The sequence below is a fragment of the Emydura macquarii genome, unplaced genomic scaffold, assembly GCF_026122565.2.
Source record: "Emydura macquarii macquarii isolate MOO-44397 ecotype Brisbane River unplaced genomic scaffold, CSIRO-AGI_Emac_v2 contig_973, whole genome shotgun sequence".
Taxonomy (NCBI): Eukaryota; Metazoa; Chordata; order Testudines; family Chelidae; genus Emydura; species Emydura macquarii.
Window position 1 is genome coordinate 1,485,823 of NW_027131110.1, and position 13,025 is coordinate 1,498,847.

The following is a 13,025-nucleotide window of genomic DNA, read 5'->3' on the forward strand; positions in this document are numbered from 1 at the left end:
GAGTCTCCCTGAGACAGAGGCCTGTGAGAGCGGGAACAAAACAGCCCCGCCGCCCCCAGCCCGCACTATCTGTGCACACAGGGCAGGTCACAGGTGGCTCATCCCAGCAGGTCCCTGTGACTCTCCCTGGGCTGGGGTTTTGTCTCTGCCACGGGCTGGCAGCGCCTCGCCCCTGGGCTAACCCCGGCTCATACCCCCGCTCCGAGGAGGCGCCGGGCGGACGGGCGGGATCTGCCGGGCGCGGAGCGGAGCGGAGCCGGGCCGGGCCGGGCCCGCTGGAGAGAGCCGGGCCGGGGCCATGGCCGAGCGGGCCGCTGCCCAGGTAAGGGCCCGGCGGGGGCTCCGCTCCCGGCCCGAGCGGGGCAGGAAACCCCCTGGCGGGGGAGCCCCGGGAGCCGGCCCGCGGGGAGCGCTGCGCTGCGCTGCTCTGCTCTGCCGGCCGCCCGGGCTGGGGGGGCCGGGTCCGGCTGGGGGGGGGCCGGGCAGGGGCTGAGCCCTGGGGTCGGGGGCTGATCCGATCTGATCCGATCCGGTTTGTTTCCAGACACCGAGGACAGCTCCGGCTGCTCCGGGCGGGGAGTCGGGTCCGGGGCTCTGCTGCTTCCCCAGCGCCAGGGACCCGCCCCGTCCCGCCGAGCTCCCGGCGTGGAGCGCGGGTTCGCACAGCCCGAGCCCGAGCCCGCTCTCCCGGACCCCGCCCGTCCGACCCGCCCAGCCCAGCCCGCACTGCAGGGCGGCGTCTCGGCTTGGCGCTCGCTGTCCTGGAGAACGGCCCTGGCCTCCCCCTGCTGGTTTCCCTGCACGTGTTATCTGGCTCCTTCGGCCTGGCACCATCATCGCCTGCCACGCGTCGGCCCCTTGCGCTGGTTCCAAACCATAGCGACAAAAATAAGGGGTCGGTGCTTTTTGTTCCTCTGAGCCAGCCCCGCTGTGGGGCAGAGAGTTGGGGTCTGTTTCTTGTGCATCTCCGCAACAGCCGTGTTTCCCTTCCCTTCACTCACACCTGGCGGCAGTGGGGCTGTCCATGTGTCAGCCAGGGCATGATTTAGAGCCAGAATCGCCATCAGGGTGAAAGCTGTTTTGCTGAACACTTAATCCAGGCCTAGGAAAGATGGCAGCCTGCCTCTCCTTTCCCTATTCTTTTCATTTCAATGACAGTAGCACCCCCCTGCCCTCATTGCAGTTGCAGCGGCATCGTGCTAGGTGCTAGACAAAGCGTTTAAGAGATGGGCAAAGGCGACTGCCAGATGGGAATGTGATTCTGATTCCACTTCCAATTTCTCTCCTGGCTAACAGGCTCCAGACAGGGACATGGAATCCCAGCACCAGACATTCCGGCATCCCCCCACCGGCCTCAGAAAAACGTCACTGAGAGGAACACAACTGCAAACGGCAGAGGTTTCCCTGGCTGCAGTTCAAGACGTGGAGAGGAGGGTTGATTCTCATGCTGCATGTTTGCTGGATCTGGAAGGGAGAACAGGGATGACTGAGAAGAAACTAACAGACTGTGAGAGAACTGTGACCGAGTTCGGTGCCCAGCTGGAGAGTAAGTGGGCCCTGCTGGAGACGCTGATCCAGGAGTACGGGCTACTGCAGAGAAGGCTGGAGAACGTGGAGAACCTGCTGAAGAACAGGAATTTCTGGATCTTGAGACTCCCCCCAGGCACCAAAGGGGAAGTTCCCAAGGTAACAATATCCCAGCTAATGATGAAGAGTAGGTATAAAGCCTGGCCATGTATGAACTATTGAAGTGTTTTTTTTCAGAACTTGGTATATTGGCTCTTTAATTCACCATTAATAAAATGGCTTAGAACAAGGGAACTGATCTGGCTGCGTGTATTGTGCTAGTCCACAATGAAATATGTGTAGTACTTGAAAAGGAAACAGAAGTGAGGAAAGTCTTTTTAGTGGAAGATAAAAGAAAGCAGGCGTCAGAATGTGATCACAAAGGAAGGTGCTGAATGTGTGACGTTTGTGATTCCAGGTGCCAGTAACGTTTGATGACGTCTCAGTCTATTTCAACGAACAAGAGTGGGGGAATTTAGACAAATGGCAGAAGGAGCTTTACAGGAATGTGATGAAAAGCAACTATGAGATGTTGGTGTCACTGGGTAAAGTTCAGTTTTTGTTCTATTATTAGAAAAGTTCTGATCTTTGAAATATTACATTCTGTTCCAAATTTATTTGATTTCTGGTGATTGGTCCTTCTCGTTATTGGAAACTGGGTGATATGCGGTCAGCGCCCTTTGCTGCCTGCATGACAGGTGGCATTCCATTCAGTGTGTAACACTGCAAGGTTTAAAGCCCCATCTCTCCGCCGTTTGAATGTGCACACGTAGGCAGCTGTGTTTTTCTCCACGTTTATGCATTCAAATGACTGTTTATTTGGAAATCATAACTTTGATTTTTCTGGCATTCGTATATTTACAATCTCAACTTCAGATTGCACTGTTGTGTAATCAGCATTGGGCTTTCTTTTGGGTTGGCTTTGGCCTCTTATGAGACCTGGACTTTCTGCAGATTTACCAGGTGCATGGATACTGAAATGGTGGGAATGGTATGAGAACCTACATAGATAGCAAGTGGATTAATTCTTGTGCTTTGCATAAGTCTGCCTGTGTGTGGAGATCCCTGGCTCCTTTCCAGAAAGCATGCACACCTCTCTCTCTGTAACAAATTAATGTGCTGCTGACAATTGCCACCATTGCTTTATAAATCTCTTGTATCCCCAAGTTGCTGGGACTAGGACCCTGCTACTTCAGCTATAGAAACACGGGTCTCTACTTGAGCTAATGGAGAGAGCATCTGTACAGGAGTAATCCCTTATCCCCTGTGTGAGGCCAGCATCTAGAGCAGTGGTTCCCAACTTTTCCTCTGCTGTGGCCCACCTTGATACCTTTCATTATTTTGAAGCACACCACCCTACAGTTGCCAAATGAACTCATGAATATTCATGAGCCAATCCAGAACTCCTCAAGTAGTTTTTCAAACAATTGCGTGGCACATCTGCTCAGGCCACGGCACACCGGTTGGGGACACTGATCTAGAGGGCACCATCAGACACCGTGCTATCTCTGACGCCGTGCTTCATAGCACCGGGCATTTCCCCCTCCAGTGCTTCAGTAACACTTGCCTCTGTTCAGCCACCACCGCTAGCAGTGAAAAGTGGGATGGATTAAGAGAACTTAGAGTCTTTGATGCAAGTTAATAGAGGACAAGCTGGTAGGATATGTGGATTGGTGGGGTTGTGACATACTGCTGTGCTGGTAAGAGGCTTGTCTTTAATTACAGTCCCTAGTCAGCTGGCATGGATCAGGCTTACAAATGGTTAAATATCTTTCATATGTCCTGGGGCCGTATCCTCTGACTCCAGTGGCTAATACATGCATTACAAGCCTCAGTGGGATGGAATGTATGTGTGGCTGCTGCCAGGGAGGAGATAAATCTAATGTAACTGGAGGGGAGGAAGCAGCAGAAGTTGTTTCCTTCCACCCCTTCTTAATTCATGCTGTGGGTGGCTGCAGCCCTGAAAGGATACATCCCTCCAGTAGATTGCAGTGATATACATACCTACTGTGGGAGAACAGACTCCTGCAAACCTAGCCTATCACTGTATAGTGTCCCTTGATACCTCTTTCTATGAACAGACTACGCCATTTCCAAACCTGACATCCTATCCTGGATCGATCGAGAGGAGGAGCTGTGTGTCAGGGATCGAGAGGACACAGAGGAGAGAGAAATTCCTACAGACCCCGGCACAGGTGACCGATATGTCAGAACCACTTAAAGTCTTAAACAGTTAATACAGTAAAAGGCTGGAAATTCAGCAAGACTTTTGAATTCTTCTTGCGGAGTGGCTGTGACCAGCTTTGCATTATCAGCCTGACTCTTTTGACATGTGCCCCCTCCCCACCTCTCATTATGCCAGAAGGCTTGAAATCATACAAGTCTTTACTATCCATGGTAGCTGAGCTTCTCGCAACTGTGCATGTACTAAACCTTCAAAACCTTTGCAGCTAAGCTATCTGCAAAAGTGGAGGTGATCAGAGATGTTCCAGCTGGACACCAAAATACTATATTTGAGGCCTAACGTCTTCGGCTCCCCTGGGTTCCTGATTAACTTAGCTGTGATCCTGTGATACTCTTCATAGACTTGTAGCTCTAGATAAATGGAGGGTGCACAGAGTTACAAGCATGTGAGGGCAGAGTTAAGGCTGTTTGAGGTATTTTAACTCTGTATTTATGTATGTTCCAGAATCTGTGTGGTTTATCTTTGAATTTCTGGTGTTCATACTGTTTGCAAAACTGAAATGCCCTGCCAATGTTTATTTCCTTATTTGTGCAAACGTAATTTCAATGCAACATTTTGTGTGACCAAACCATTGGCCTGAATCATTAATGGAGTTACACTGATGTAAAACTGGAGTAACACACTGGTGAGTCTGGCCGTTTGTCTCTTATTATTGTTTTATCAGTGTTTTCCTACTCCTTGACAAATACCACTGAGACCCTTTCTAACTCTAATCCCTCCTGAACTCCTTTCTAAAGCATATGGTGTATGTGAGAAAAACCATGTAAATTCTTGTTCCTGTGAACAGAATCTCCAGTTTGTATCCAAGAGGGTTCATTACTTACTAAACAAGAGGAAGAGTTGTGTGTCAGGGATCAGCAGGATTTGGAGGGCAGAAAAGTTCCTAAAGAGCTCTACACAGGTGAGTTAGAGTAAAGTAACTCAAATGGGGAGTGAAATTGAAAGATTAATAAACTGTGTGAGCTCTTCTATTTCTACATGTTCCAAATCTACAACCAACACGTGTTCAATCTCCATGGCAGATGTCAGTCAGGCTTTCTACCAGTCCTGACTGATTTGGGGCATTTTTTCTTTCCCTTCTTCCATCCATTTTCTGAGAGTGCAGAATTGGTGACTGCCTCTTTCCTGTGCAGAAGGTGGTTGATGTAGGAAATATTCCTCCCCGCCAACCCTCCTTGCTGGGTGTCAGTCAGTCCAAGTGACTATGAGCTGGTCAAGTGATTACTGTCATTTCTCTCTTTCTAAATAAGGCTTTTGGACCAGGACCTTGTGAGATCAGTCTTTTCAGGGAGATGGTGCCAGGGAGCATAGAACTGATCCCTTAACATGGGAAAGGAAAGCAGATTTTGCGCATGAATTTGGATATGGTCAGGGAGAATGTGCATATATATAATTTCACACACAAAAAAACAAAGTTAAAAAAACACTTAAGTTTGCTAAGTCAAGCACTCACAGTTAAGAAATACCAGAATTAAGGCTTCCTTGGCAATCTAAGCTTGGCCCCCTTGTGCATATGCATTATGATAAATCTTTAATTAAATGATCACATACTAATTAATGATCACATACTTCTGCCCAGAGCCTGGGTGCTTTGTTTTGGAAAGTTTGAGCAAATATAAATTTTTTTTTTTTTTTTTTTGGTAGGGGAAGTGTATTTTAAAAAACCAACACAACCAGATTGCCTTATGTTCTAGCACAAATTGTTAGATTCAATGCCAAACTAAACTCCCATATAAAGAGCTTAAACCGTGACTTGGAGTTAAGGTAGGCTGTGTCCTGGGGAATATCGAGCCAAACTAATACAGATCAATAAAAGTATAAGCCTCATCAGCAACTTCTCTTTTCTTGTTTGAAAAAAGGAAATTCCTGAAGAAAATTTCATAACTGGGATGTGCGGAATTAAGGCTGAAAGCTCACTTTTAGCATTCACTCCTTTTGGTTATGTCTTGAAATATGATCATCATGTTATCTGTTCAATAATACATAATGAGACAATAAAAACTGGAATTTCTTATACCCCCTTACACTGAGTAAGTCATAAGACCTTCAGTATGCGTGTCTGTTTATTTTAGGGTCTAATTGAGATTTACAAAGCAAGCCAGGTTTGGGGAGGGAAAAAACAGGTTTTGCAGCTACTTTTCCATTCATGATACTTGTATCTCCATCTTTGTTCTTGAATAGACCATGCAGTTTCCAAATCTGACACGTTATCCCAGACTGAGGAAGAAAAAGAGTTATGTGTCAAGGTACTGCTTGATTCAGAGAATGCAGTGATGCCTATAGACCCATGCACAGGTGAGTAATATATCAGAACAACTCAAAGGGTGTAGGATGAAGCTGGTCACCCAGCAATACCTTTGGTAGTTCTTATAAACATGCCTTTCCTGTTGTTTTATCAGCACTTTTCTTATCTACCTGACAAATGTGACTTTCCGGCAACCTCAATCAGATGTAATCTGGGGTTCCTAACTATACCAAAATCCTTAATGTTTTCCTAATTCTACAGTGAATGCTCTGTAATGTAACTCTTTCCCATGAACAGGATTTCAAATTTGTGCAACTGACATTTTATCATGGCTTAAACAAGAGGGAGAGCCGGGTGTCTGTGAGCAGCATGATTCAGAGGAAAACGAAACCCGTACAGATCCCAGCACAGGTCAGTAAAGGAATGATACTCCCTGCGGGAAAACTAAACGAATGCAAAGTTAATGTAAATACTGTACAGAAAATTCAGGACCTTTTTAGTTGTGATGTCCACACAAACTCCATATTCAGTGCCATCCTTTTGATATAGGGTGGAGCATCCTCCTAACATGGGCCAATGGATTAGCTATAAGTACTACAAAATAGACACAAGTTTGGTTAAAAACTCGGAGGGAATGACTGTGTCAGATAGGAAAGAGGTATCAAGTGGAATCTCACATGGTTTAGACCTAACACTTCTCAGCTTTCAGCCATCCAGGGCTCAAATACAGGACAAAATATTTGGGAAAAGACTCAAAATGAAGGACACACAAGAATTATTCATGCAGGAAATTGCTAATAGGGGGGTATTAATTCCCTTAGTGTAAATGACTTACTGTAACCTGAGCTTCATGAACCTTTATTACTGATGTAAATAATGGCCAACACTAGAAGTGAGGGGACACCAAATTTGGGTGGAACAAAGGTAACTGAGACTAAAACGAGTGCTGTCCCACTGTGGTACGTATGAAAGAGATGCCATTCAGTCTTCTCATTAATAACTTAGAGGGTGTAGTGGAGCCTTAAGATATCTAATGCATGGATGAGACAAAGGTGGGATGGATCACAGACTCTGAGGATGAGACCATAAAATATAGTGAGCTCGATGTACTGGAGACCTCTGCTGAAATCTATTGAAAAACTAGTCACTAGTTGATCAATGTGAGGAGGAATAATTCCTTGCAGAATGAGGGAATGTGCCCACAGGGTGGCAGCACACAAGTGTAATAGCAAAAATGTCACATACTCTATCTGTTGGGCTGTATTAACAGAGCTCTCAGCATGGATAAGAGCCCAGAACTCTGTGTGTGTGCAGGGGGTCGCCATGTACAAACTTTTTTGCTGGATCAGAGCCCTCAGTGAGGTTAATGTATGCTCAGCACTGGTTAGGCCTCATCTGGATAAGCTTTCAGGCTAATGGTGCTCCTTATCCAGAAATGTAGTTGGTACACAAGCAGTTCATACTCTACAGGCCTGGTTTTCAGAGGTGCCGAGCATCCACAGATCCTAGTCTGACTTTGTAGGTATGGGTACTCAGTGTCTCTGAAAATCAGGCCCCAAATCTTTTGTGTATGTATTGATCCAGTGCTAAGACTAAACTCTTCCAAGCAGAGCACAGGTTTGTAAAGTGCTGAACAAATCTATGACTCTGCATGAGTGATTTTAATAGAGCAGATTGCAGAGACCTTCACAAATATTTTCTATCTTTTTATTTAACTTGCTTATCTGTTCTTCAGGAACAATATGGACACAAACATTTTTCTGGTTAAGATCTTTGGTTGGTTGCAATCAGAAGAGGTTTCCTTATTCATTATACCTTCTTGTGGTTGTCTGTTTATTTCAGTGAAAGATGGAAGCACAAACAAGGATAAGCTCTTTGGAGAATCTTTTGAAAGTACTGTGTATGAGTCTAGTTTATATGGAAGACTTGGAGAAAAGTATTTGCAGAATCCCAAACAGAATGTGACATGGGAGAGTCAGTACAATTCAAAAATGCAGCAGGCAGCTGCTACTGGGAGCGGTCTTGGGGGTTCATCTCTGTATGACAAAGATTTCTTAATCCATCAGGAAGAACCCTACCCAGAAGAGAGACTATATGCAAGCACTGAATGTGAGAGAAGCTATACTCAAAAGGCATTTCTTCAGAATCATCAACGAGCCCTTACAGAAGAGAAACTGTTTCAATGCACAGTGCATGAGAGAGACTTGAGAGATCAGGCAGCTCTTGTAATGCATCAGAGACTCCACACTGGCGAGAAGCCGTATGAGGGCTCTGAATGTGGGAAGCACTCAGGAGAGAGACAGCATAGGCCACCTGAGTGCAGGAAAAACGTTGTGGATAGATACAAACTTAGCAACCGCTGTTGTGGCCACGTGGGGGAGCGACCCTATGCATGCATGGAATGTGGGAAAAGCTTCACTGCAAAATCCAAACTGACCAATCACTGCAGAATCCACAAAGGAGAGAGACTGTTTGCGTGCACTGTGTGTGGGAAAAACTTCCACCTGAAGGTAAGTTTGGTAAAACACCAAAGGAGCCATGGAAAAGAGAAACCCTATGAGTGCAGCCAATGTGAGAAGAGCTTCATATGCCATTCATGGCTCATTAGACACCAAATGATTCACAGTGGAGAGAGGCCATATAAATGTAATGAATGTGGCAAAAGCTACAGCAGAAAGGATTATCTTCTAAATCACCAACGCAGGCATTCAGGGGAGAAACCATTCCAGTGTAATGTGTGTGGGAAAAGCTTTGTGCTGAAAAGAAGTTTAGTTAAGCATCAGAAAAGTCACATGAAAGAGACCCAATCCACTTATCCTGTTGAGTCTTCTTAGACACCAGATGATTCACACACAGAAACTGGAACAATGCATTGAGTGGGGGACAAACTGTGCAGGAAATGTATGATCAAAAATAATCCTACCACCAGTAAATCCACACATACCAATGCACAGAATGTGAGGGGAAGCTTTAGACAGACTATCTGAAATGTCATCAGAGAATTTGCATTGCAGAGTCATATGCAAGCTTCACAGGGATCTGGATACACAACAGAAGCCAGCGTGATTTTAAAAAGAGAGGATGCATTAATATCTGTTCACAATCTACTATGTGAGACAGAGCCAACGGGGGTCAGAAAATGCATGTTAGTGTGACACACACGAGGAAAAAGGGATAGTTGGCCCTTTGCTGGGAGGAGGGACTCCTACCATTTGAGATTCAGAACCCTTTCAGAAAAACAGCAGATACTTAGGAATGGAGTTTGAGAGGTGAAATGCAGCCATAGCTCCTGTTTAAGTCAAAGGGAGCTCTGGGTATTCAGTACCTCTATCAATCAGGCTTTTAGCCCATTGAAGCCAGGCAAGTAGCGATATCTGAAGATTACTTGGCTGACTCTCTTTGAGTTGGAAACTGACTAGAAAGCTTACAATATAGATTTCCTTTTGGACAACCTGAGTATTCCACCTTCAAACTCCATGTTCCATATTATTACAGATCTGTTGTATAGGTGGTTTGATATGTGCATTACTGGAGACTCAAGATTTTCATATGTTGATATTTGTCCTGGTTTTGAGAATGTTTGTTTGTTGTTATTTTCACTATATCTTGGGTTTTGTAAGAGACGTTAGAGGGAATAAAGTAGATGATAATCGTTTGGCTTGCTGCGGCAGCTATAGGTCATTGGCATTGCTACCTTTCACTGGAAGGACAGAAAAGTATCTGAGGCAGGAATCAGCCCTCTTCAGTAACAGCAGCTGCTTGATATAATAAAAGAAAATTTTTCTAATCTGGCTGTTGATGGCAGGATGCTCCCTGGGAGGGGAAAATACTTTAAGGGCAGCAGGGCTGGGTAGTTAAGTTGAGAGAGATGCTGTGAAAGCCACCTTTTGTTAGTAAATAACACAGGTTAGATCTTCAGCTGCTATAACTTGTCGTCATAGCTCCAGGGCCAGCCCTAGACCAAATGGCATCTCCTCCCCTTTGTTAAACTTTTGAATACCTTATTTTTTATTGCATTTGCAGCAATAAATTTGTAGGAGGTTTGAAAAATGAATCCACCTATAGAATACCTGAAACATTTTACTTCAAACATTCTGTTTTCCCTTTGTCGCTAACAACAAAAACAGCACCCTGAGCCCGGTGCCTGAGGCACTTGTCTAGGTCACCTGCCCCTAAATCCGGCCCTGCATAACTTCTCTGATGTCAGTGAAGCTGGTGAAAGTTACAGTAGCTGAGGATCTGACTCTATGTATTTATAAACTCTTCTACTGAAGTTTGTGTGGGAATTTTTTTTTTTTTTTTCAATTGTCAAGAAAAATTCTTTGGCCCAAACTTGCAAGGATTGTTTCTAGAACCCTCTGATGCCTCTTGTGGGGAACAGAGCTATGTTACACAAAGGATGAGGGGAGGGAAACACAAACCAACAGGGTAAAATCTAGTTCTGGCAGCAACCATCTTGTAAACTCTATCCAGATGGCACCCCTCCACAATTTGTTTTAGTAAAATCCACTGATGAGTGACTGTTGGAAAAATGCAAACAAACAAAATTAAAAAGTAGATCATTCACAATCACATCTTCAGCCTATCTAGACCACCACAAGTCTCATGTTACATTCTCACAGCGTGGAATTCCGTTTGTGAAGTCAATGGAGGTTGTGACCCTTCACTGGGTGGGGTCCTAAGTGCAAACCAATAATTTTCTGTGGCTTGAGGTGCAACACTAGGTCAGATGTATGTGGCTTAAGATAAGAGCTCAGGCCAACAACTGTGCTTAACAAAATGAAGAGAGTGAGTGCTTCCTGGGGGATACCAGGGTCTGCTTGCTCCAGTTCAGTCAATGAAATGAAGGCTTCATGGACTTCAGCTGTTTGTATTGAACAGCTTTAATGCTATCAATTCTGCACTCTCAGCACGTTTCACATACTGGCTTCACAGTGATGTTGCCATGATGTGAGACTCTTCTAATGATGAAAAGAGGCAGAGAACACAGCATAAATCCTTTGCAGAATGCTGAAGAAGGACATAGATCCTGTTAAAGATGTTGCAGCATCCCCGTCATGAGACTGAGTGAGTGGTATCCACATGGAACGAAAAACGCTCTTGAGTTTGAGGAAGGATTCTTGCCTATACACCCTTGTTTTTCCCCTTCATGTTTGCACCGTTGTTATAATGCAGGCCCCAGCAGTCTTGGATATTTATGTTGTTTCCCTTGCAATGATTCTTGAATGTTGAATTAGGGATCATCTCTCTATTTTTCATCTGATGTCTCTAGTGTGACCATTTCATTACTTCTGCATGGGTTGTTGTTAACACATTTCAAATATTTTTTATTGTGTCTATATCTTTCTTCACTGCAGCCATTAACTGAGCTTTTTGTTTTGTTTGTGCCCCTGACATCTTCTTCTTTGGTGACATTGTGTCCTTCCAAGTTCCATGAAATAACCAAAAAAACTCAAAACCCAACTGCTAAGTTACAAGAAATTTGTCACAGTCACATGTAATTTGGGCAAAAATATTTCAACTTCAGAATGCTGTAAGTCCTAAACTGAGCATTTCTGCTCAATTTTTTTCATATTTGCACTCCTCTTAACCAGCTCTTTTATTTGATATATAAAACCTCATTATTTGAGATGAAGATGTATTCTAGCTGGCAGATACATTTCTGCCTGAACTCTTTTTATCACAATTGTTTATATTTTTTCATTTAACACAGTCTTACAATGATGCTTCCCTGATCATGTCACCGCAGCTGGTTGCCCATGTCTTGAACCTGTAAGGCCAGCTCTTTCCTCTCATAACCAACCGTGCTGGTTTGATGAGGCTGCTTTAGTTAACTAAACATAGTATGCTTGCCAAACTACTGCTGGTTAGCCGCCCAAGAAAGATGACAGGTGAGACTGCCTGGTGGCTCCAACCAGAGAGTTTCAGGGCCAAATCTCATCCTCTTTCTGCCCCAAAGCACTCCCTACAATGCATTTAGGGGACAGGAAGTGGGGGAAACTTAGCATCAGAGCTAAAATTGGGGTGAGCTGCCAGGTCTTTGTGCAGATTAGAGGTTTGCAACCTGTGATCCACGGACCCCTGGAAGTCCACAGAGTGTCTTCCAAAGACTTCCAAATGGATCCACACCTTCATTTGAAATGTTTAGGGGTCTGCAAATGAAAAAGAAGGTTGAAAACCACGGTGTAATTATTCCTATAGTTACATTGAACCCTCTTGCTTATCTCTACCCGTAGTATAATTTACACCTGTACATCTCTCACCACCTTTAACGATGTCCACCCTCTCTGTGCCATGACCCAATGAATGGGGCCTTCAGCTAAGCGAGCACCGAACAGCTCTGAGGCTCACAGGTCCATCTTCAAACAGCGTAGGGAGAGGAGGCACTGCCAGGCCGGGGGACCAGAAGTCAGTCCCGATTTTATAGGAACAGTCCCAATATTTGGGGCTTTGTCTTGTCTAGGTGCCTATGATCCAGCCCTGGTTTTTCACACTTGCTCTCTGGGTCACCTGACCATCAGGCAGGGAAAAACGTGGGGCGCTTGGAAGGGAAAGTGGCTAGCCTGGATCCGACGCTCCCACACCACCACCCCAGTCTCCCCAGGCGCCTCGCCTAAAGTCCCACCCAGTCCCACTTTACTCTCGGGGGGGCCAGTCTGAGGGAGGCCGCTGGGTTGCTGTTAATGGGGTAGGGGAAGAGGGTCTGAGGGAGACAGAATTAGGGTGACAAGGGCCTGCCACGGGGGGGAGGGGCGGAGTGTGACTGAAGGGTGAGAGTCGCTCGAGGGGGAGGGGCCCGCCCTATTTTGTTGTCCAAACTCCCATCATGCACCGCTCCTCACACTCGCTCTGTCATCAACCTAGGAAACACGACAGCCGTCTCCACCAATCAGGACGAGGGTCTGCCAGCGGCTGGCCAATGGGAGTGCCCGGGTCGCAGTTGCCTACCGTCATCGTTTTGAGAGTAGG

At 45.6% G+C, this 13,025-nt stretch overlaps 1 protein-coding gene across 2 annotated transcripts; it reads left to right on the forward strand.

The window, feature by feature from the left end:
* Nucleotides 1-1,356: 1,356 nt before the first annotated feature.
* LOC137150579 (zinc finger protein 282-like) lies at nucleotides 1,357-12,473 on the forward strand. 2 transcript variants are annotated; one of them, XM_067544539.1, is made up of 8 exons: nucleotides 1,357-1,686; nucleotides 1,985-2,111; nucleotides 3,648-3,761; nucleotides 4,599-4,712; nucleotides 5,993-6,106; nucleotides 6,354-6,467; nucleotides 7,899-8,566; nucleotides 12,293-12,473. In XM_067544539.1, the coding sequence occupies exons 1-8, from the start codon at nucleotides 1,483-1,485 to the stop codon at nucleotides 12,326-12,328; spliced, it is 1,491 nt and encodes a 496-aa protein (XP_067400640.1). In that variant the 5' UTR covers nucleotides 1,357-1,482; the 3' UTR covers nucleotides 12,329-12,473. The 2 variants fall into 2 exon arrangements, with proteins under 2 accessions (XP_067400640.1, XP_067400639.1); XM_067544538.1 differs by lacking the exon at nucleotides 12,293-12,473 and having other exon boundaries at nucleotides 7,899-9,711.
* Nucleotides 12,474-13,025: the final 552 nt, after the last annotated feature.